At 41.2% G+C, this 25,341-nt stretch overlaps 1 protein-coding gene across 5 annotated transcripts in view; it reads right to left on the bottom strand.

The window, feature by feature from the left end:
* Positions 1-1,561: 1,561 nt before the first annotated feature.
* Positions 1,562-25,341, bottom strand: part of CNMD (chondromodulin) — a 36,630-nt gene continuing 12,850 nt past the window's right edge. The window contains exons 4-7 of one of the 5 annotated variants that reach the window (XM_009427019.5): positions 22,295-22,408; positions 11,024-11,177; positions 6,839-7,005; positions 1,562-2,108 (exon numbers count right to left, since the gene is read on the bottom strand). In XM_009427019.5, coding sequence (XP_009425294.3) covers positions 1,896-2,108; positions 6,839-7,005; positions 11,024-11,177; positions 22,295-22,408 — 648 coding nt within the window. In that variant the 3' untranslated portion in view covers positions 1,562-1,895. Of the gene's footprint in view, positions 2,112-6,838; positions 7,018-11,023; positions 11,178-22,294; positions 22,409-25,341 lie in introns of all 5 variants that reach the window. The other 4 variants (XM_001136784.7, XM_009427018.5, XM_009427017.5 and 1 more) reach the window with 4 other exon arrangements.

Here is a 25,341-nt window from a genome sequence, read left to right on the forward strand (position 1 = left end):
AAGGGGGATTCATCTAAGGTGAAAACTTAACCAGCTCCCTCCTTGCCTGCAACTTTTCATTTCCTATTTCCTACACACACACACACACACACACACACACACACACACACACACACACACACTCCCCAAATTAACATGCCACTTAAAGCTTCTGCCTACATTTTCATCTTGATATTTCCTACCCCGACCTGAATGCTGTTTTCCTGCTTGTACCATGCAGCTTCACCTCACACCTCTGGTCTTACTCAAACTCCCTCTGCCTGGAATGCAAATCTTCTGTCACCTTCACTTGGCTAACTCCTGCTCATCCTTGAAAATCTAGAGAGTAGGCATTCTCCAAGAAGCCCATTGCTTCCATCTTTATCAAGGCTTTGTCTGGTGTGCCTTGATTATCTGTATCTCTCATAAGACCATATGCTCTTCTGGGCTGGGATCGCTAAATCATTCTCTTTATTTTTAGAACCCAGTACAGGTTGCTGAGCCATGGGGTTGGGAGATGATATGCAGAACCACTGACGCATATTTCTTTCGTTAATAGAGTAACAGCAGTTTTAAAGACTAAACGTAGAATTCATAACTGCAGGAAGTAGCTGCTTCCTGAGAACAGTGTGACCATTACATGTCATTACGGTGCCTTTCCTTCATCTCTTTTCTCCAGAGACCTAGGCTTGCTGTGTATTTCATTAAATGGAGGGATCTGAGTGTTCACCTGAAAACCAGGTTTTTAAAATTCTGTATCATTTTTATAGACTTTAATTGGAAAACACCAGTATTAGGGATTTACTGTGGAATACACAATAATAAGGTATATTCTGAATATGAGAGTGTAGTGAGATCATGGCATCAAGACCTTTCTGTCGTCTCAGAATCTGTGTTTTGGAAAACTTCTATTTTCCTTAGGAAAGTTGTTTATCTATCAAACTGTGGGATGCAAAACTGAAATGTCAAAAATATAAAATACCTGCTCATCCTCTTGATCTAATATTTCAATTTCTAAAGACAGTCCTTGTTCCTGAGAGACTTTCTTTATGTCATTATACATAAATAAGCTATTCCTCCTCAGCTGTATCTGCCAAGCAACACTGTCAGCCCTGTAACTAGGAGAGTAACTTATTGGTAATTGGACTACAGCCGCAGCCTGATTTGTACTACAAAGGTAAAAATCATTATGCTTCTTCATGCCCAGTGACCACTTACTGAAAACAGATTGAGAAAGGTGTGAAGACCTGCTTTTCAGAATGTCAATAAAGTCCTTCCTCCCCACAAGTCTGATTTATCTTCGACTGCATTTTTCTTTATCCTAGTGCTGTTTCCCTGGAGGTGACTCTTAACACAGGTCACATGCCAGTGCACTCAAATAATTCCCCATGAGCTTCCAGGTTGAGGCTAAAAATGTTCACTTTTAGGTAGATTCCATTATATATCCTTTCCTTTTTCTGTGTGTTTTTATCTGGGAATTCTGGGGACAAAAAAGATTAAGAAGAGTTGAGGAATTCCATACAAATAACAATGACTTATTTTCATCATGACTTAATTAAAAGGAGCTCAAGTGTACAATTGAGATTTTTGGCAAATTGTAAATTTTCATGTTTATTTCAAAATAGCTTTGGAAGATACAAGCAAGGGAAGACTTATGGCAAAGCAATGCAAATAAAAAATAACAAATAATAAAGGGGTTATGGCATTTTAGACTTGAACTACCCTTTCAGTACATTTGCATATACTAAAGTTCTGGAAAACAATTGAAAAAAATTCTGTTAAGAGTGTCAAGAATAACCGCTCAGGTTGAGTGTAAAAATATTTTGTGGTCCCATCAGCATCAACCTGCCTTAATGCTTCTTTGGTTGTCTCTTCAGCTAGTTCTTATTTTACAGCACATGATATATGAAGTGATTTCACACCATGCCCAAGATACGGGCCACCCACCAGCTACATGGCATGATGACTCTGCAGGCCGAACGGCAGCCTTGATAATTATAAGGCCATGGGTAATAGCCCCCCAGGGGTTCACAGATCTTCTGGCAGTGGGTGTAGCTCCGCCTACATTCTATACAACAGATTCCTTCGTGATCCAGTCTAGGGTCGAATGTCATGCTTTCCCCTTCCTGCTGCTGTGAAATAAAAGATAATTATTTGTGATAACTGCATAATGAGAAGGTCATAGCATGCATGTTATTTTTAAATAAGATTCTGAATTTTTCACTGCTACAGGAAGGTGTAATCTGTAAAGGGTTTGATCTTGTGTACCCTGTCATTCATAATTCATGTTTACTGCTGTCATTCATAATTCCTTTTGACACCAAGGAATCTACACCTACCTCACCTGTCACTGACTAGAAAGTTGTTTTGTCTTTTAAAACGATATCCTGAAGTTTCTCCATGCCTTTAATGAACTATGGTTACCACTTAGTAACTCAGCTTGTTTTAAGTAGGAAAGCAAGAAGGAAGCATTATGATAAAAAGTAGCATTTCTGCCACTGCTAATTCTAAGTCAGTGGAATGCTTGTGGCTTCTTGCAGTAATAGCTTCCAGGGCTCTAGAAGCACATTTTGAAACTCATCAATCTAGGCTAAAGACAGATTTCAATTCCAGTTGCACTGGCTCTGAGAACACTGTCAAGTCATTTAGTTTTCTCCTGCTTTCATTTCAGTAACAGAATGGGGATGTTATCTCTATAGGGACAAAGGGGTCTCAGGAAAAGACTCCACAAAAACATGTAAAATTCAAGGCCTTAAACTTTGCCTTCTAGTTTTTTATGTAAGTATAGTTATATAAACACAAGATTACATTGGTGAAGTAAAAATCTCCATTTTCACTGCTGGTGAGATTACAGAACTGGAAGGAACTCCCATCCCTCCAACCCTGCCCGGTTTACATATTTGGTTTTCCTTTTTGGGGACTTCTAAGGGTGGAGATTCTGCATTATTTTTAATATGGTATTGAAGTGCATTCCCAAGAAACCCTTATCTTTAAATTCTTGATTCAATTTAAGATTCTTTCCTAAAGTTAGCTGATTCTGGTGTTTAAACAAAGTCTTTAATCTTAATTTGGGATGTCGGGGAGTGGGGGGAGTTATTAAAAATCTCAGCCAGGCGCAGTGGCTCATGCCTGCAATCCCAGCACTTTGGGAGGCCAAGGTGGGTGGATCACCTGAGGTCAGGAGTTTGAGACCAGTCTGGCCAACATGGTGAAACCAACCCCATCTCTACTAAAAATACAAAAAATTAGCCAGGCGTGGTGGTGGACACCTGTAATTCCAGCTACTCAGGAGGCAGGAGAATCTCCTGAACCAGGAGGTGGAGGTTGCAGTGAGCTGAGATTGTGCCATTGCACTCCTGCCTGGGTAACAAGAGTGAAACTCTGTCTTGTAAAAAAAAAAAATTTCAAACATACTGGAGAGTAGAGAAAATTATAGATTGAACACCAATAGACTCATCTAGATTGGACAATTGCTAACCTATTGTCAAATTTGCTTTTCCCCTTCCTGCAACAGCAAAAGATAGGGAAATAATTTATATGTCCATCAAAGCAAAACTAGTATTTTAAAGTAAATTCTGAAGTTAATTTAAAGAGAATTGGAGGAATTGTGACATTTCTTCCATAAATACTTTAGAATGTGCCCCCCAAAATAAGGATATTTTCCTAAATTTACAACCAGATTGCCATTATCGCAAAATTAACAACATGATCTGATACAACCTATATTCAAGTTATGTCATCAAAATATTTATTATCTTACTCTTAAAGCATTCATTTTTTAATTCATCAGACTCAATCTGTTCTTTACCTTATTTCTTGAATAGGTTAATCTGGGACAGCAAAAAGACAACAACCTTATTTATTAATTATGGGGCAGGGAGAGTTAAAAGGCCTGTCAGTTGAGGCACTTCCTTATCTGAGGGCCTGACAAAGTTTTAGGATTGAAAGGTTGGGAGGAAATCTCATGTTACCCTAAGATACATTTTTTTAAAGGAATAACTGAATGAGATCATGGAGATAAATGCTTTAACCATTGCTGCTTAAAGTCCAACATATAATAAAGGAAAAAATTGATATAATTGGAGTTTTTCAAGGGATACAGGTCACTCAAGACTGGATCCAAGGCAAAGTCATATCCTGCCTGTCTATAAAGGGGCTGATGCCCTCACCCCTTGAGCCAGATTCAGCCAGCCCAGCTCTCTAGGGAATAAGCAATATTAAATTTTATTTGTCTATTCAGATTCTTTTTATTATTCTTCAAGCTAAGGTAGTAAAGTATTGTGGCATCCTGAATTTTCTGATAAGCCTTTGGTTGTTTAGAAAATACTTTTTGCTCCAAGCTTTTCTAAAATATTTTTAAAATGATAAACTAGGAAATATATTTGCAACACCTGAAATAGTGTTGGACTGAATAGGCTACATAGAAAAACGTGCAAATGACTTAGTATATGAAAAGATGCTCACCCTTACACATAATTAAAGACAAGCAAGATAAACAACCAGGAGATAGAATTTACACCCAAGAGATTGGTGAAAGTTTTTTTTAAGTTTGGTAAGAAGTGGGTCCTTTCATTACTGTTTGCAGACATAAGGCTGATGTAATTCCTTGAAAAGCAATTTGGTATCCCCCATTAAAATGTAAATCTACTTCGATGCAGCAGACTCATGCTTCGGTATTTATGCTAAAGGTAGACTTCCATGTGTGTACAAAGAGGCACAATACTAATAGCTAATATTGAGAAAGTTACTGTTCACCTATGTATCTCAAGCCCTGTGCTAAAAGAGCTCCACCTGCATTACCTTTATTTACTCCTCATAATCCTATAAGTCATGTACAAGATTGTATCCTGTAACAGTATTTGCAAACAGCAAAAGACAGGGAAGTAATTTATAGCCATGAAAGCATAACTAAATTTCTGTACATTTATGTATACAATGAGTTACTATTAAATGAATAGTAGTCATTAAATGAATGAGGTACTATGTAGGAAAACAATCTCCAAAATATTGTAACTGGAAAGAAAGCAAGGTATAAAAGTTTTGTGTTAAAAGTGTGTGTGTGTGTATGTGTGTGTGTCTGTGTGTGTGTACTTATGCAAAGAAACTGGACAAATAGTCATTGTTAATAGGTTGCTTTGGGGAGGGTGTCTGGAGTGGAAGGGAAACACTTTTCTTAATATATACTTTTGTACTGTTTTTAAAAAATTTCTGCATGTATTTTTAATTTAATTTATTTTTTAGTTGAAGTCTCACTCTGTCACCCATGCTGGAGTGCAATGGCATGATCTTGGCTCACTGCAACCTCAGTCTCCTGGGTTCAAGTGATTCTCCTACCTCAGCCTCCTGAGTAGCTGGGACTATAGGTGCACGTCACTGTGCCAGCTAATTTTTTGTATTTTTAGTAGAGACGGGGTTTTACCATGTTGGCCAGGCTGGTCTTGAACTCCTGACCTCAGGTGATCCGCCCACCTCAGCCTCCCAAAGTGCTGGGATTACAAGTGTGAGCCACTGCGCCCAGCCTGTATTTTTAATTTTAAAAGCTAGCTACAAATAAATACCTATTCTACTTTTTCACTCCCTGAAAAGTATAATGGTAAGTATTTTGTGGAAGATTTGAGTTTTTAGCACCTCGTATCATCCTCACAAACATCACTTTTCAGTGTTTCAGCCTAAAGCGTTTTACATCTAAGTGTGGGTCTATCCTCTAACTGGACTGAGAGCCCCTGAGGGCAGATGACACCTCGTGTCATCCTCACAAACATCACTTTTCAGTGTTTCAGCCTAAAGCATTTTACATCTAAGTGTGGGTCTATCCTCTAACTGGACTGAGCCCCTGAGGGCACAGTCTCCTGACTGTGCACAGAGCCTGGGAAAGAGCAGGTGCCTAAATGACTGCCTGTTGAATAAAGTGGATATAAAGGGGGAAAGAGAATACTTCCATTCCATATGTTGCCTCCAGGGAGCACTCTAGGAAACATTTTCAAATAATCAAATTCCTGATATGAATTTGTTTTCATGAATTTGCCTGTGACTCAAAAAAAGGAGAGCACAGAAAACAACTGAATAAGGGTTACCAGCCAATCAGGATTTTACACTACAGAGGTAATGCTTAAGTGTGCTTACCCTTAATTATAAACCTTGCAAAAGGTTGGGTGCGGTGGCTCACACCTGTGATCCCAACAACATCTTGGGAGGCCAAGGCAGGTGGATCACCTGAGGCCAGGAGTTCGAGAACAGCCTGCCCAACATGGTGAAACCCTGTCTCTACTAAAAAAAAAAATACAAAAAATTAGCTGGGCATGGTGGTGGGCACCTGAAATCCCAGCTACTTGGGAGGCTGAGGCAGGAGAATTGCTTGAACCTGGGAGGCGATTCCCAGGCAGTGAAACAACAACAAAAAAACAACTTTGCAACAAATGAAAATGTATTTTTAAAATAATTGAATAAAAGTCTAAGTTGAATACTTATATGCGCGTTTGAAACCTCAAGTACAAACACCATTTCAACACTATTTTTTTTTTTTGAGACGGAGTCTCGCCCTGTCACCCAGGCTGAAGTGCAGTGGCCCAATCTCGGCTCACTGCAACCTCCATCTCCTGTGTTCAAGCGATTCTCCTGCCTCAGCCTCCGGAGTAGCTGGAATTACAGGCGTGTGCCACCATGCCTGGCTAATTTTTTGTATCTTTAGTAGAGACAGGGTTTCACCATGTTGGCCAGGCTGGCCTCGAACTCCTGACCTCGTGATCTGCCCACCCCTGCCTCCCAAAGTGCTAGGATTACAGGCGTAAGCCACCACGCCCGGCCTTGGCACTATGTTTAATGCATTTGTCTAATCATGTCAAAAAGCACCGGAACGCACATGATAAGGATTATCAGGATTGAAGGCTTGTGAGTCCTCTTGAACACTGGGTCTGGTTTCATTATTCAGTCTTCCAGTGCCTGGGTTGCTCCGTGGTCCACTGTGTGGTCTTTTTGTGGTAGTTGGAACAATTTTTCTTACCACTTCTCTTCTTTCCCTCTGGATTTCTGCAAAAATTTCTGTAAATTAATCCCTTTATTTGAATAATTAAGGAAATTAGATCTGTGTTTATCAGGGTGAAAAACATAAGAAAAGGATATCAAAATTTGTGCATAACCAGATGGCTTAAAATTTTTGTACTGATGTTTGTAATAATAAAGCATGTTTTAGAGTCTTGGGCTAATAGTTAAACATACAGATAATCTGAATTTGGTTTTGTAATACTAATTGAGGATGACATTGTAAGATGGTCTGACAAACCTCAACACCACCTCCCCCCTTTCTTTTGGTCTGCCTTCACTACTGGGGCTGAGAAAATAAAACACCATTCATTTCCCCAGCTTCCTTTGCAATTAGAAGTGGCCAGGTGAGACATATCTGACCAGGGAGACATCAGCAGAATACGCTAGTGCAGTTTCTGGGAAAGCTTTTGCTTTCTCGGTAAAAGGGGACAGATAGGCTTCCCTGTCTTATTTTTCCTTTCTTGAACACAGATGTGATATCTGGAGTTATGAGAGTCAACTTGTGACTATGAAGTGATAGGCACCATAAGCCAGCATGCTACAGGTAGTAAAATGGTAACTGGAAAGAGACTTGATGGTATCATTGAGTAGCTGATAGTGTCAAAAACCTCCTCTCTCTAGGCTTCTGGCTATATGAAAAAAATAAACCTGTGTTTGTTGAAACCACTGTTGATCAAATATTCTGTTAATTGTAGCCCTAAGTATTTCTAATGGATTGACTATATCAGTATAAAGCTTTACAGTTTGCAAGGGAAATATCTTGGTTTATTCTTTTTAAAAATCCTATGGGATAGAAAAAGCAAATGCTTTTATATATGAGGGCATCAAGCCTCAGAAAGGCCAAGTGACTTGGCCAAGATCACAGAATGGGTGGCATAGGTAGGTGCCCAGTGTGAACTCCCTGGCTCTAGTTTACCACATAGCCTCATGGGCCCTGCAGCAGGGCTGATGGCTGCCAATTAACCAAAATACAGGCCAGGAGCAGTAGCTCATGCCTGTAATCCCAGCAGTTTGGGAGGCTGAGGCAGGCGGATCACTTGAGGTCAGGAGTTCGAGACCAGCCTGGTCAACATGGTGAAACTCCATCTCTACTAAAAATACAATAATTAGCCGGGCGTTGTGGCAGGCACCTGTAATCCCAGCTAATTGGGAGGCTGAGACAGGAGAATCGCTTGAACCTGGGAGGCAGAGGCTGCAGTGAGCCGAGATTGCACCATTGCACTCAAGCCTGGGTGACAAGAGTGAAACTCCATCTCAAAAAAAAGTAGAAAGTACCACACAGCTTGGATTTTGGTGTCTCTCTGAGCCCGTTTCGTTATCTGTAAAATGGGGATAATAGTAATATCTAATTCATAGGGTAGTGATAGGGTTAATGAGAATCTGTCTAAAGGTTTAAGCAGTGTGTTGCATATAATAAGCACTGAACTATTAGGTGATGAGGATTATATCATGCTTTGTTATTTAGGAGAACTAAGATGTGCTTTAAAGCCATTGGTAGCTTCCACAGATAGCATGGTTGGAGAGGCACCAGTGAGACCTGGATTTGATCACAGTTCTGCTTCTTTTAACTAACTAAATGACCTTAGGCAAATTACTTATCTCTGTGAACCTTAGTTTCTTCATCTATAAAATGGGAACGAGTAGTTACCCCAACAGTTGTTGGCAAAGATTAAATGAGGACAAAGCGTAATTCTCTACTACCATGCCTGACACACAGAGCTCAGCAGGTGTCAGCTCTCCCCGTTCCCCTCTGACCTATGTCCAGCTGTCATTCCCCGTGTCTCTGATAATACAGCTGTGTGACACTGATGACCTGCTGGCTTCAAGATCCAAGGGCATGGGCCGCTGGACCCTGGAGTGTGGTGCTTTTATTAGAATTAGGTGGTAGGAAGCCTGGCATCATCAGAGTTTCTTGATTGTATTGTAAAATATAACTGTACTTATGAGAGATGGGGGAATCCATTTTTCATATCTATGATATTCCATTTTATGGATATAATCAACATTTACCTTTTCTAATCTGGGGGCATTGAGGTGTTTTCCACTTTTCTTGTGTACATAATATGTGTAATTCTTGTATGGATGTTGTGGTGATTGAATACTTAAAATGTGGTCACACTATTGGGCTGGGAGGGAACAAGCCACATCTTGGATATGTAGGGAAGAAGCTCTTTCCCCAAGTGAGAAATTACTCATCCTATCAGTTGTCTTAGCATTGCCAATAATGCTGTGTTCCGATTTCCAGTGCCCACCCCATGGCCCTGCACTGGCATTTTCCATAGCACCTTGTATCATGTTATACAATTTTCTTATTTTAATTTAGTGTTTATTTACTGTCTCCCCTTGCTGCAATGCAAAACTCCCTGAGGGCACGGGTTCTTGTCTGTTCTATTCACGGATGCACCTCAAATACCTACAACAAGTTTATGGCACGTGCTAGGCCCTCATGAACGTCTGTCAAATGAGTGAATGAACTCTCTGGGTAAGAGGCTTGTCCTCAATGAGATTGGGGAGAGCTCTAACTGGTAGCACACTGCAGACTCTTGTCCTCAGCTGGAAAAGGTGGGAGTTCCTGGGCGACAGAAAGTAAGAAGGCCCACCCAGGTGGTGGCAGGTGTGGAACAGAAAGCCAGAACTTGGCAAGCCATCATAGAACTGTGAGTTGTGACCACCCATAGGAGCAAGAGCAGGAATGGCAACAGCACAGCCCATTTGGCAGCCCCTCTCCTGCCCCCTTCAGCCAGCCAGCCTCTGCTGACTGAGTTCGGAATTCTTTCTTACTGAGCCTGTATGTGGTCTCCAGCTGTTTCTCAGCCCACTGTGCCGGGCAGCTACTGCCAGTGGCTTGTCACTGAATCCTATTTGCCTCACCCAGGCTGGAGAGGAGCCATCTTCTCCAGCTTTGGGACAGAATGAGACTTGTGAACCATAAGAATAAGTTAGTCGTGGCAGATCAGAAACCTGTACTTCCTAAGCCTGGTGGGTATTTTTAAAAATTGTAAAATATACATAACGAAATTTACCATGTTAACCATTTTTAAGTGTACAGTTCAGTGGCATGAAGTACATTCACATTGCTGTGCAATCATCACCACCATCTAGAACATGTTTCATCTTGCAAAAAATGAAACTGTACCTATTAAACACTAACTGCCCAGTTTTTTCCCTGTGTGCCCACCAAGCCTAGTGGTTTTAAAGGCCTATATTTTCTTTATTTCCATGCTGCTGTCTGCTAGTCTTCCATAAAATCTTTCAGAAAACATTAGCCTATCTCAGCTGTGCTAGGAGAAAGGCCTTTTTTTCCCCCACACTTGAACCAGAGCTACAAAATAGGCCTTTGGGAGGCCAGTGTGGTGACTACAGTAGAAATAGTGAGACAACTCAGGGGACAGGAGTAACTCAGGAGGGAGAGTGAGGCCCACCGGGCTCACTTGCCCTTCATTACCCAGAAATAGCTCAAAGATATGCTCCAGCCTAGCTGTGAACCCCAGGGAGTCTGCACTTACTTTCACTGGACTTGGAAGCTAATATTCAAGCTCTGAACTTGAGAGGAATCTCAGCCAATACCCATAGCAGCTTTTGGCTGTCCCATAATTCTAGGTTTGAACACAATAAAGACTCGGCAGTATGACAGTTTCTTAGTCCCTTGATTCTATGCCTTAGAAATAAAAAAAATGTAAAATTGGAAGGTGCAAACAACTGAGATAAAGGGGCAGAGTGGAAAGAAGTGGGAGTGTCATAAACAAAAGCTGCAGGTAATGCCATGCCATTGTCTTCCTGATCTGCCTCCTGTTAACCCTACTGCTCCTTCCCTTCCCTTCAATAGTCACGGGCTGTCATTTTCCTGCTCTTTCATCTCTCATGCTAATTACTGAGACACTGCGACATGCATCCTGATTTATCCTCCTTGTTAACATGCTCAGGCCTGTGGAGGGGGTTGGAGGAACCTCACATGCATGAACAGGGAAAGTTGTAAACAGCTTAAGATAATTTAAAATGTTACCTTTTGGATAGGTTGGTTTAAGCCAGAAAATAGGAAGGTCACCACAGAGTTCTAACACCTTAGAACTCAAGAAGCTGTTGTCCTTCACAGGCTGATCTACAGCCACCCAGATAAGAGAATTTTCTTCATATTTGACTGGCATGATCTTGCCTTCCTGAAAGTAAAAACGATTGCATTTGAGCAAAGAGGACAGTGAAACAAATTGTATTAAGAGTCATGTGTTGCTAAAAGGTTATTTTGCCTTATAAAAAATTAATGAGAATTCCGAGCATGCGTGTGTACATGTGTGCACTTTAAGGTTCTAATCTCTTCTCTTTGTAGCTCTTTTCACAATATTCAGCACGCCTCCTCCTGTTGCCCTGCCTCTGGATAGCTGTACCATGTGAATATAAGTGCCCTGAGTTGAAGTGAAAATTACTTGATACCAACTTTGAGATTTAGGTTAATCTGATGTTTTTGATCAAAGATGTTTTTGAGGAAAAGCAATTGAACGAACCCTGGAATCCTACAAAGGATAGAGGAACCCTTCATTTGAAGTGAAAATCTTGTGGGGTTTTGTTCTGCAGCTTCTGAACAACAATGGAAAAAGCAAGTGATTGGTTCTTTAATGTCTTCAGTTCAAAGTATTATTTAACATAAACCATTTCTCCATTTCCCAGCTATAACAACACATATTTCAGATGTTCCTCACATCAAGCACACCACTGAGATTTCAAAGTTAAACCCTGGATTTTCTTCCACAGTGAGATGCTGAGAATGGTTTGATAACCCAGGAGACAAATTTATCCTGCCAGGTTGTTCCTTTCGTGTATTTATTAGTCTGCAATAGCTTGGAGAAATTAAAATGTTTTCTCCTAATTTTTAGCTAAAAGCAGTACTTCATTTGTGCTTTCTCCCTCAGGCTTGTGGCTGCATTAAAACAACTTAAAGTTATTGGAGGAAGCTAACAGTCAGGTAATCCAGTTATTTACCTTAAATTAAATGGCTCCATCCAGGAAATGAATGCTCTTTGAGTACTGTAGCTTTTTAAAGTTATACAAAACTGAAGAAAAATTTATGAAAGCAAGTGGTACATAAATCTACCCCATCTTAGTCTAAAGTGTGTGGGGAAGAGTGGGGTGATTGGGATAATGCATATAGATGCATCCTCCATGCTAAGAATGTTAAATAAATCTTGAGGCATGTACTTTTGGTTGCCTACCCAATCTCCTTCCTCCCCCACCTGCCTTGTAACATAGTCCTTCTTTTATTGGAAGCAGCAATGAGCCCAGCCCCAGGAGAGACACTTGCTTTCTCTAGTTCTCCTGCAGTCCAGGGTGCCCGGGTGACCCAGTGCTAGCCAGTGAGATCCAGGCCAAAGTATGCTGAGGGCTTGGGAGGCCTTCTGCTTTTCCTGATTAAAGGGAAGTCGTGGTTGGCATTGCTCAATGTCTTTCTTCCTGACATTTTTACTTGAATGCCAACTAAGGAAGTCAGGAAGAGGTTGAGCAGTGGCAACCATGATTGGAGCTGAAAGGCAACATTTTAAAAAATCACAGAAATGCTGGCCACCGAGCCAATGCCTGCAGCCACCTGCCTCCACATTGCTTACTGTGGAGAAAAACAGATCCCGATTTGTGTAAGTTACTCTAAGGGTAGTTTTCTGTTACTGACAGCCAAACATATTCCTAATTCACACAAATGTATTGTCTGAATTTGTTTTTGTCCACTAGAGGATCCATCATGCATGACATAAACAACTAAAACACAGGACAAATAATCTACCTCTATGGCCTAAGAATCAGATGCAGACAAAGATTTAAATATAAAAGCATTCACCATCACGGCGAATTTATTTACCATGGTAAATAATGGTATTTAAAAATAGTTATTTTTAATTATTATTTGAAATAATGAAAAATTGAAGATACCTGAAGTGTTTAAGAATAAAAGACTTTTAAAATTATAATCATATGATAAAGCATATGTCCATTATAATCTACATTTTAGAAGAACTAAAGTTATGACAATAATAAGCATGTACAACAGGATAATTTCCCTTATAGAAAGACTATCACACACACACACACGGAGAAAATTCACCAAAACATTAGCATTAGCTTTTTGTGGATTATGCAATTGTAGGTAATTTTATTATCTATACTTTTTTTCCCTAAGATGTCCCAGTATTGAACCATTTGTACATCCCTGAAATAAACCTTACCTTGTCATGACATGTTACTTATTCAACATATGGCTATATTCCTTTTACTAATATTTTAGTCAAGATTCTTACACCTATTTTCTTTTTTTATTTTTAATTTTTGTGGATCTATAGTAGGTATATACTTATGGGTTACCTAAGATATTTTGATACCAGCATGCAGTGCATAATTACCACATCAGGGTAATTACTGCAAGCATTTATTCTTTGTTTCAAACAATCCAGTTATACTCTTAGTTTTTTAAAAAATGTATAATTATTTTTTACTACAGTCTCCCTGCTGTGCTAGCAAATACTAGGTCTTATTTAGTTTTTCTATTTTTTATTCTTTATAACTATTTTTTGTACCCGTTACCATCCTCCCTTCCCCCAAACCGTTCCAGCCTCTGGTAATCATCCTTCTATTCTCTATCTCCATGAGTTCAACTGTTTTAATATTTTAAAATTATACTTTAAATTCTGGGATACATGCGCAGAATGTGCAGGTTTGTTACATAGGTATACACATGCCATGGTGGTTTGCTGCATGCATCAACTCGTCATCTACATTAGATAGTTCTCTTAATGCTATTCTTCCCCTAGCACTCCCACTCCCTGACAGGCCCCGGTGTGTGATGTTCCCCTCCCTGTGTCCATGTGTTCTCATTGTTCAGCTCCTACTTATGAGTGAGAACATGCAGTGTCTGGTTTTCTGTTCCTGTGTTACTTTGCTGAGAATGATGGTTTCCAGCTTCATCCGTGTCCCTGCAAAGGACATGAACTCATCATTTTTATGGCTGCATATATTCTATGGTGTACATGTGCCACATTTTCTTTATCCAGTCTATCATTGATGGGCATTTGGGTTGGTTCCAAGTCTTTGCTATTGTGAATAGTGCTGCAATAAGCATACATATGCGTGTGTCTTTATAGTAGAATGATTTATAATCCTTTGGGTATATACCCAGTGATGGGATTGCTGGGTCAAATGATATTTCTGGTTCTAGATCCTTGAGGAATCACCACACTGTATTCCACAATGGTTAAACTAATTTATAGTCCCATCAACAGTGTAAAAGCATTCCTATTCCTCCACATCTTCTCCAGCATATGTTGTTTCCTGACTTTTTGATGATCGCCATTCTAACTGGTATGAGATGGTATCTCATTGTGGTTTTGATTTGCATTTCTGTAATGACCAGTGATGATGAACTTTTTTTCATGTTTGTTGGCCACATAAATGTCTTCTTTTGAGAAGTGTCTGTTCATATCCTTCACCCACTTTTTGATGGGGTTGTTTCTTTCTTGTGAATTTGTTTAAGTTCCTTGTAGATTCTGGATATTAGCCCTTTGTCAGATGGATAGATTGCAAAAATTTGTTCTCCCATTCTGTAGATTGCCTCTTCACGCTGATGATAGTTTCTTTTGCTGTGCAGAAGCTCTTTAATTTAATTAGATCTCATTTGTCAATTTTGGCTTTTATTGCCATTGCTTTTGGTATTTTAGTCATGAAGTCTTTGCCCATGCCTATGTCCTGAATGGTATTGCCTAGGTTTTCTTCTAGGGTTTTTATGATTTTAGGTCTTACATTTAAGCCTTTAATCCAGCTTGAGTTAATTTTGTATAAGGTGTAAGGAAGGGGTCCAGTTTCAGTTTTCTGCATATGGCTAGCCAGTTTTCCCAAGACCATTTATTAAATAGGGAATCCTTTCCCCATTGCTTGTTTTGTCAGGTTTGTCAAAGATCTGATTGTTGTAGATGTGTGGCATTATTTCTGAGGGCTCTGTTCTGTTCCATTGATCCATATACCTGTTTTGGTACCAGTACCATGGCCTTGTAGTATAGTTTGAAGTCAGGTAGCATGATGCCTCCAGCTTTGTTCTTTTTGCATAGGATTGTCTTGGTTATACGGGCTCTTTTTTGGTTCCACGTGAAATTTAAAGTAGTTTTTCCTAATTCTGTGAAGAAAGTCAGTGGTAGCTTGATGGGGATAGCATTGAATCTATAAATTACTTTGGGCAATATGGCCATTTTCACGACATTGATTCTTCACATCCATGAGCATGGAATGTTTTTCCATGCGTTTGTGTCCTCTCTTTTTTCATTGAGCAGTGGTTTGTAGTTCTCCTTGAAGAGGTCCTTCACATCCCTTGTAAGTTGTATTCCTAGTATTTTATTCTCTTTTAGCAACTGTGAATGAGAGTTCCCTCATGATTTGGCTCTCTGTCTATTATTGGTGTATAGGAATGCTTGTGATTTTTGCACATGGATTTTGTATCCTGAGACTTTGGTGCAGTTGCTTATCAGCTTAAAGAGATTTTGTGCTGAGGCAATGGAGTTTTCTAAATGTACAATCATGTAATCTGCAAAATGAGACAATTTGACTTCCTCCCCTCCTATTAGAATACGCTTTATTTCCTTCTCTTGCCTGATTGCCCTGGCCAGAACTTCCAACACTATGTTGAATAGGAGTGGCGAGAGAGGGCATCCTTGTCTTGTGCTGGTTTTCAAAGGAAATGCTTCCAGTTTTTGCCCATTCACTATGATATTGGCTGTGGGTTTGTCATAGATAGCTCTTATTATTTTGAGATATGTTCCATCAATACCTAGTTTATTGAAAGTTTTTAGCATGAAGCAGTGTTAAATTTTATTGAAGGCCTTTTCTGCCTCTATTGAGATAATCATGTGTTTTTGTCATTGGTTCTGTTTAGGTAATGGATTATGTTGATTGATTTGTGTATGTTGTACCAGCCTTGTATCCCAGGGATGAAGCCGACTTGATCGTTGTGGATAAGCTTTTTGATATGCTGCTGCATTCAGTTTGCCAGTATTTTATTGAGGATTTTTGCATCGATGTTCATCAGGGATATTGGCCTGAAATTTTCTTTTTTTGTTGTGTCTCTGCCAGGTTTTAGTATCAGGATGATGCTGGTCTCATAAAATGAGTTAGAGAGGAGTCCCTCTTTTTGTATTGTTTGGAATAGTTACAGAAAGAATGGTACCAGCTCCTCTTGTACCTCTGGTAGAATTTGGCTGTGAATCCGTCTGGTCCTGGGCTTTTTTTGGTTGGTAGGCTATTAAATTGAGGCTATAACTGCCTCAATTTCAGACCTTCTTATTGGTCTATTCAGGGATTTGACTTCTTCCTGGTTTAGTCTTGGGAGGGTGTATGTGTCCAGGAATTTACCCATTTCTTCTGAATTTTCTAGTTTATTTGTGTAGAGGTGTTTATAGCATTATCTGACGGTAGTTTGTATTTCTGTGGGATCAGTGGTGATATCCCCCTTATCATTTTTTATTGTGTCATTTGATTCTTCTCTCTTTTCTTCTTTATTAGTCTGGCTAGTAGTCTATCTATTTGTTAATCTCTTCAAAAAACCAGCTCCTGGATTCAATGATTTTTGGAAGGGTTTTTCATGTCTCTATCTCCTTCAGTTCTGCTCTGATCTTAGTTATTTCTTGTCTTCTGCTAGCTTTTGAATTTGTTTGCTCTTGCTTCTCTAGTTGTTTTAATTGTGATGTTAGGGTGTCAATTTTAGATCTTTCTTGCTTTCTCCTGTGGGCATTTTAGTGCTATAAATTTCCCTCTAAACACTGCTTTAGCTGTGTACCAGAGATTCTGGTACATTGTGTTTTTGTTCTCATTGATTTCAAAGAACATCTTTATTTCTGCCTTCATTTTGTTATTTACCCAGTAGTCATTCAGGAGCAGGTTGTTCAGTTTCCATGTAGTTTTGCAGTTTTGAGTGAGTTTCTTAATCCTGAGTTCTAATTTGATTGTACTGTGGTCTGAGAGACTGTTATGATTTCCATTCTTTTGCATTTGCTGAGGAGTGTTTTTCTTCCAATTTTAGAATAATTGTGATGTGGTGCTGAGAAGAATGTATATTCTGTTGATTTGGAGTGGAGAGTTCCGTACATGTCTATTAGGTCTGCTTGGTCCAGAGCTGAGTTCAAGTCCTGAATATCCTTGTTAATTTTCTGTCTCATTGATCTGTCTAATATTGAAAGCGGGGTGTTAAAGTCTCCCACTATTATTATGTGGGAGTCTAAGTCTCTTTGTAGGTCTCTGAGAAACTTGCTTTATGAATCTGGGTGCTCCTATATTGGGTGCATATATATTTAGGATAGTTAGTTCTTCTGGTTGCATTGATCCTTTTACCATTATGTAATGCCCTTATTTGTCTTTTTTGATCTTTGTTGGTTTAAAGTCTGTTTTATCAGAGACTAGGATTGCAACCCCTGCTTTTTTTGCTTTCCATTTGCTTGGTAAATATTCCTCCATCCCTTTATTTTGAACCTATGTGTGTCTTTGCACGTGAGATGGGTCTCCTGAATACAGCACACCGATGGGTCTGGACTCTTTATTCAGTTTGCCTGTCTGTGTCTTTTAGTTGCGGGATTTAGCCCATTTACATTTAAGGTTAATATTGTTATGTGTGAATTTGATCCTATCATTCTGATGCTAGCTGGTTATTTTGCCCGTTAGTTGATGCAGTTTCTTCATAGTGTTGATGGTCTTTACAATTTGGTATGTTTTTGCAGTGGCTGGCACCGGTTTTTCTTTTCCATATTTAGTGCTTCCTTCAGGAGCTCTTGTAAGGCAGGGCTGGTGGTGACACAATCTCTCAGCATTTGCTTGTCTGTAAAGGATTTTATTTCTCCTTCGCTTATGAGGCTTAGTTTGGCTGGATATGAAATTCTGGGTTGAATATTCTTTTCTTGAAGAGGTTGAATATTGGCCCCCACTCTCTTTTGGCTTGTAGGGATTCTGCCAAGAGATCTGCTGTTAGTCTGATGGGCTTCCCTTTGTGGGTAACCCGAACTTTCTCTCTGGCTGCTTTTAACATTTTTTCCTTCATTTCAATCTTGGTGAATCTGACGATTATGTGTCTTGGGGTTGCTCTTCTTGAGGAGTATCTTTGTGGTGTTCTCTGTATTTCCTGAATTTGAATGTTAGCCTGTCTTGCTAGGTTGGGGAAGTTCTCCTGGATAATATCCTGAAGAGTGTTTCCCAACTTGGTTCCATTCTCCCTGTCACTGTCAGGTACACCAGTCAAATGTAGGTTTGGTTTTTTCACATAGTCCCATATTTCTTGGAGGCTTTGTTCATTCCTGTTCATTCTTTTTTCTCTAATCTCATCTTCATGCTGTATTTCATTAAGTTGATCTTCAATCTTGGATATCCTTTCTTCCTTCCACTTAATGGATTTGGCTACTGATACTTGTGTATGGTTCACGAAGTTCTCGTGCTGTGTTTTTCAGCTCCATCAGGTCATTTAAGTTCTTCTTTAAAATGGTTATTCTAGTTAGCAATTCCTCTAACCTTTTTTTCAAGGTTCTTGGCTTCCTTGCATTGGGTTAGAACATGCTCCTTTAGCTCAGAGGAGTTTGTTATTACCCATCTTCTGAAGCCTACTTCTGTCAATTCGTCAAACTCATTCTCCATCCAGATTTGTTCCCTTGTTGGCGAGGAGTTGTGATCCTTTGAAGGAGAAGAGGCGTTCTGGTTTTTGGAATTTTCAGCCTTTTGGCACTGGTTTTTCCTTGATGTTGGTGACCTTTGGATGGGGTTCTGTATGGATGTCCTTTTTGTTGATGTTGATGCTATTCCTTTCTGTTTGTTAGTTTTCCTTCTAACAGTCAAGCCCCTCTGCTGCAGGTCTGCTGGAGTTTGCTGAGGTCCACTCCAGACCCTGTATGCCTGGGTATCACCATCAGAGGCTGCAGAACAGCAAAAATTGCTGTCTGTTCCTTCCTCTGGAAGCTTTGTCCCAGAGGGGCACCCATCAGATGCCAGCCGGAGCTCTCCTGTATGAGGTATCTGTCAATCCCTGCTGGGAGGTGTCTCCCAGTCAGACACGGGGGGGTCAGGGACTCACTTGAGGAGGCAGTCTGTCCCTTAGCCAAGCTTGAGTGCTGTGCTGGGAGATCCACTGCTCTCTTCAGAGCTGGCAGGCAGGGACGTTTAAGTCTGCTGAAGCTGTGCTCACAGCCGCCCCTTCCCCCAGGTGCTCTGTCCTAGGGAGATGGGAGTTTTATCTATAAGCCCGACTGGGGCTGCTGCCTTTCTTTCAGAGATGCCCTGCCTGGAGAGGAGGAATCTAGAGAGGCAGTCTGGTTACAGCGGCTTTGAGGAGCTGCAGTGGGCTCCACCCAGTTCGAACTTCCTGGCGGCTTTGTTTACACTGTGAGAGGAAAACCGCCTACTCAAGCCTCAGTGATGGCTGATGCCCCTCCCCCCACCAAGCTCAAGTGTCCCAGGTCGACTTCAAGCTGCTGTGCTGGCAGCGAGAATTTCAAGCCAGTGGATCTTAGCTTGCTGGGCTCCATGGGGGTGGGATCTGCTGAGCTAGACCACTTGGCTCCCTAGCTTCAGCCCCCTTTCCAGGGGAGTGAATGGTTCTGTCTTGCTGGTGTTCCTGGCCCCACTGGGGTATGAAGAAAGACTTCTGCAGCTAGCTCGGTGTCTTCCCAAATGGCCACCCAGTTGAAACCCAGGGCCCTGGTGGTGTAGGCACCCAAGGGAATCTCCTGGCCTGCAGGTTGCAAAGACCATGGGAAAAGCATAGTATCTGGGCTGGAAGGCACTGTTCCTCATGGCACGGTCCCTCACAACTTCCCTTGGCTAGCGGGGGGAGTTCCCCAACCCCTTGAGCTTCCTGGGTGAGTCTATGCCCCACCCTGCTTTGGCTTGCCCTCTGTGGGCTGCACCCACTGTCTAACCACTCCCAGTGAGATAAGCCAGGTACCTCAGTTGGAAATGCAGAAATCACCTGCCTTCTGTGTTGATCTCACTGGGAGCTGCAGACTGGAGCTGTTCCTATTCGGCCATCTCTATATATACTTTTATGTATCTCTCAAATTTCCTACAGTAACACAGTATTGTTTTTAAAAATCAGGGAAAAATGTATTTAAAAACTCAGAAAATATACTGCAAACTTATGATTAAATCTGGGTCAGCCATTGTTGGGGAATTGGTCCTTGTAGAAGGCAGGAGAGGAGAACAAGTTCTGGGTCCATTTATAGGGAAAATGGCAAGGATTATAGTTCACTGAAGTCTTCATGACAGAAACTGAGGGATATGACTATAAAAAATGGTAATGCAATAAGAGAAGTTCAAGGGTCAGAACAAAGGAGGTCTTGGTCCCATTTTTATACTTGGTATAACAAACTTGCACCGAGAAGACGACCTTTGATTCTGAACAGCACAGCTCATAAGGAACCAGCTGGAACACCATCAGGAGAGAATGACCAGAGCAAGGAAGGTCTGGAATACATCTCACAGGATGGATGGGAAACAGAGTAGAAAAGAGAAAACGGGAAATGGTAGTCAGCTTTACAAACTCACGGGTTTGTTTTTTAGCTTTTGTTTTGTTCTGTTTTGAGACACTGCCTGCAGCTGCTCCTATGGGGGCAAACAATCAGGCAGTTTCCAGGCGCCTTTGCTAACCCATATAGTTTTCCTCTTTTGCCTTGAGGGAGCTGATACTTGCTTTCCCTCCCTCTCAGGAATACTGGGAGGATCAAAGATGATCATAATAAAATTAACAACAATGAGCAGCAGCCATCTGTCAACCATCAAGTAGATTTGAGGGCCATGGGCACTGTATGCATACCCCCAGCTTGCAGATGACAATATCCATAGGGAGTATGAGAGCTGAGATGTAAATCCACGTTTTTCTGACTTCAAAGCCCATTTTCTCTCCACTCTATCCTGCCACAACTCAAATAAAAGACAATAATCAATGGGACCATTTTGTAAGCCCTAAACTACCATTAAAAGTAAGGTATTATTGTTAAATGTGTCTTTAGAATTCTGTATGCAATTCCTAAAGTAAATTAAAAAAAAAATCAAGCTCAAAGGCAAGTTATTAATAATAAATGAAAAAAACATGTTTTAAAAACTCACAGGTTTGACACATAGAAAAGGAATTAGATATATGTTGTGTAGCTTCAATGGGCTGAACCTGAACCAATGGGAAGAAGTTGTAGGAGGAGCTATCTCAGCTTAATGTAGGGCAAAACAATTAGAACCACCCTCAGTGATGCTGGCTGGTGTTGGGGTGGGGGATGAGTGCCCTGTGGCTGCTTTCCAGCAGAGGCTGTGTGATCCGCTATTGTGGGTCCCTTTAATGAAGACCCTGTCTTGTGGAGTCCTTTGTCTTTATTGTGGAGTCTCTTTCGGGTTTTTTTTTTTTTTGAGATAGAGTCTCATTCTGTTGCCCAGCCTGGAGTGCACTGGTGCAATCTCAGCTCCCTGCAGCCTCAATCTCCTGGGCTCAAGTGATCCTCCCACCTCTGCCTCCTGAGTAGCTGGGACTATAGGTACGCACTACCATGGCCAGCTAATTTTTTGTATTTTTAGTAGAGACAGGGTTTTGCCGTGTTGTCCAGGCTTGTCTCGAATTCCTGGGCTTAAATGAACTGCCCACCTCGGCCTCCCAAAGTGCTGGGATTACCAGCATGAGCCACCATGCCTGCCTCTATTGTGGAGTCTTAACCACAGATCAGATAGTTCCCTAACCTCAGGCAAATAAGGCCATATGAGCACCCAGCCCCTTTATGCACTTTAAAATGTGGCTTCCCAAAACGTTTAAATATACTATATCATGTGAGAAGAATCCCTTGACCCCAGTAGGACAAAAACAGTTTAAATTCCTTTGGCAGAGAAGAAATCGAATTTACCATCTAGTCATGAACCTATCCAGATACTAGAAACCAAAAGTGTTGTGCCTTTAGGCTGGGCGCGGTGGCTCACTCCTATAATCCTGGCACTTTGGGAGGCCGAGGCAGGCAGGTCACTTGAGGCCAGGAGTTCAAGAAGAGCCTGGCCAACATGGTGAAACCCTGTATCTATTAAAATACAACAAGTTAGTTGGATGTGGTGGTGTCCCTGTAGTCCCAGCTGCTCAGGAAGCTGAGACAAGAGAATCGGATGCAGTGAGCCAAAAGCGCCACTGCACTCCAGAGTGAGACTCTGTCTCAATAAAAATAAAAATAAAAACAAAAAATAAAAACCAAAAGGGTTGTGCCTTCAAACAATGTTTGCCAAGCAGTCTCACTGTCTCAGGCACGTTGGTACCCACCAGTTTGGAGGAGATGCTCTGTTTGGTCACGGCGCCCACCTCAGGAATACGAGCCTTCACTTGCGCTTTAATGTAGCACTTCTCTCCTCCAGCAAAACGAATTCCTGTGATGCCCTATGAAACAAAAGTGTATCCATCTATCTATCCATTTGTTCATTTATTCGATTTATTGAGTGTCTACTGTGTTCCAGATGCTGTTCCGGGTGCTAGGGATAGGGATGAACAAAAGAGATGGAACTGCCCTCATGGAACTTACCTTTTAGCATTATTTACCAATAATAAAAAACAGCCGGGCGGCCTGGCGCGGTGGCTCACGCCTGTAATCCCAGCACTTGGGGAGGCCGAGGCAGGCAGATCACGAGGTCAGGAGATCAAGACCATCCTGGCTAACACGGTGAAACCCGATCTCTACTAAAAATACAAAAAAAAAAAAAAAAAAAAAAATTAGCCAGGCATGGTGGCGGGCGCCTGTAGTCCCAGCTACTTGGGAGGCTGAGGCAGGAGACTAGGGTGAACCGGGGAGGCGGAGCTTGCAGTGAGCCGAGATCGCGCCACTGCACTCCACAGCCTGGGCAACAGAGCAAGACTCCGTCTCAAAACAAAAACAAAAAACAAACAAAAACAGCCGGGCATGGTGGCTTATGCCACCAGAACTTTGGGAGGCCGACGCGGGCAGATCACCTGAGGTCAGGAGTTTGAGACCAGCCTGGCCACCATGGTGAAACCCTGTCTCTACTAAAAATACAAAAATTAGCCGGGTGTGGTAGCGGGCTCCTGTAATCCCAGCTACTTGGGAGGCTGAGGCAGGAGAATCGCTTGAACCCGGGAGGCGGAGGTTGCAGACAGCCAAGATCGCCACTGCACTCCAGCTTGGGTGACAGAACGAGGCTGTCTCAAAAAAATAAAAACAAACAAACAAACAAGAATAGAGATAAAGTCAGGTAATAACTGTTAAGAAGAAAAATAAGACAGGAATGATGAGGTGGTAATTTAGACAGCATAGTCAGGGGAGGTGACTCAATGAGGGGATGATATTTGAGCTGGGACAGAATATGTTAGTTATTCCATCTATATTCACAAGCTCAGATGAAATGCCACCTTCTCCATGCAGCCTTCTCTGAACATCTCAGCCTAAGCAGCTGTCTTTCCTCTGCTTTCCCATAAGTCCTCCCGTCTTCATTCCTCAACTGGGATGCTTACTCAACTATACACAGCCTACTTAGTTATAAGCTTCTTGAGATCAGTATTTGAATCTTTTCTGTTTTCTTTTTTGGTGACCCCACAAAGCTATTCAAAAGATGTTGGTCAAGTTAATTAATTCTGTGAATTCAGAATTTTCCTAGGTTACTGAGCCCAGAGTAAACAGTAAAACTTTCTACAGCACCTGGTTCTGAACTTTCCTTCTATACCTTACCCAAGGACTTAGATGTTTTTTTTTTTTTGTCTCCTGAGAGATATAAACAATATCTTCTCTTGGTCTGCCTAGGACCTGCCTCAAGGGAAACATCAGCCACAAAGCTCCAGTCTTGGCTGAAAGCACAGCCCCGATTCTACCCACAGAGGACATGAGGGGTAACAGGATGTTCTGTCCCAAGAATGTTTACTCTCCTCCTGCTGCTGTTAGTGTCAGGACTAGTGAACCTAAAATAAAGGCCTACAATTTTTATGGTATAATAATGGAGATACTGGCACAAATCTGAACCTTATCAGTCCTCTGTTGAGTTGAGGCAAGTGTTGGAATGATATAGAAATGGTACCAGGGCCAGTGATAAAGAATGGGGGAAGAAAACACTTAAAATCTAGGGATCCTGGCTCAAGATTCAGCCCTTTACAATGAAGAAGAAAATTAAATGTAAGTCATGCTGGAGGGGATTCATGGATAGCTCTACCTTATGTAGTCACAGAGCCAGGAGCCCTACAGAAGCTGGTGAGTAAAGGACTGCAAAACACAGAAGAAAAGGCTCATTCTTCCTCAAGCTCTTTATTATTTGTCTTGTGGCTTAATTAATCATGTATACATATGTAACTCATTTCACCGATTTCTCCCAGCACTACTGCTCACTCAGAGAGACAGGGGCATTATCCCCACTTTACAGAAGAGGAGCTCCGAGGCTTACTGCTGAGGCTTGGCTCTTAACTGCACCTGAATTCACTGTAGAGGGTTTAAGAACACAGATGCCTGGGCCCCTTCCCAGAGATTCCCATTTGATTGGTTTGCTTTGGGGCCCAGGTATTGGGAGTCTTAAAAGCTCACCAGGTGTTTATAATTTAAAGGGTTGATGCCAGGGTTGAAGACTACCATATGAAAGAGAAAGGTGTTCAAGGTAACAAAGCTTTTAAAGTGATGGCAATAACCTTTGGACCCAAGTTTCTTTTTATCAGTGGTTCACAAACCTTCCCTTGTATCAAAAATCCCCTGGGTCCCCAGCAAAACTTCAGAACAGTCTTCATTAACAACCACACCTTAAGCTACCAAGAAAAATCACAGACACCACTGATGCTGTTTACAGCTAAAAAAACAAAACAAAACAAAACACCATACAGAGACTATACTACTGCATGCACCCAGAATGAAAGCTGAAGTGCCCTACCTAACCAACACCAAAAGTCCACCCCTATGAAAGCAAATTTAAAAAACTGTAATAAGCAAGTATTAAATCAGATGCACAGATATCAACACAAGGACACAGGAAGCATGAAAAAGCAATAAAACATGACACTCCCGGAGGAATACAATAATTCTCCAGCAACAGATCACAATCAAAAACAAATTTATGAAATCCCAGAAAAAAAATTAAATATTGATATTAAAGAAGCTCCGTGAGATACAAGAGAATACTGAAAAACATGACAAAGAAATCAGACAATTTAGGATATGAATGAGAAATTTAATAAGGAGATGTATATTATGAAAAAGAACGAAATAGAAATTATAGAACCGAAGAATTCATTGAATGAAATACAATATACACTTAAAAGATTCAACAATAGAGGCCAGGCACAGTGGCTCACACCTGTAATCCCAGCACTTTGGGAGGCCAAGGTGA

The sequence above is a fragment of the Pan troglodytes genome, chromosome 14 (assembly GCF_028858775.2).
Source record: "Pan troglodytes isolate AG18354 chromosome 14, NHGRI_mPanTro3-v2.0_pri, whole genome shotgun sequence".
Classification (NCBI taxonomy): domain Eukaryota; kingdom Metazoa; phylum Chordata; class Mammalia; order Primates; family Hominidae; genus Pan; species Pan troglodytes.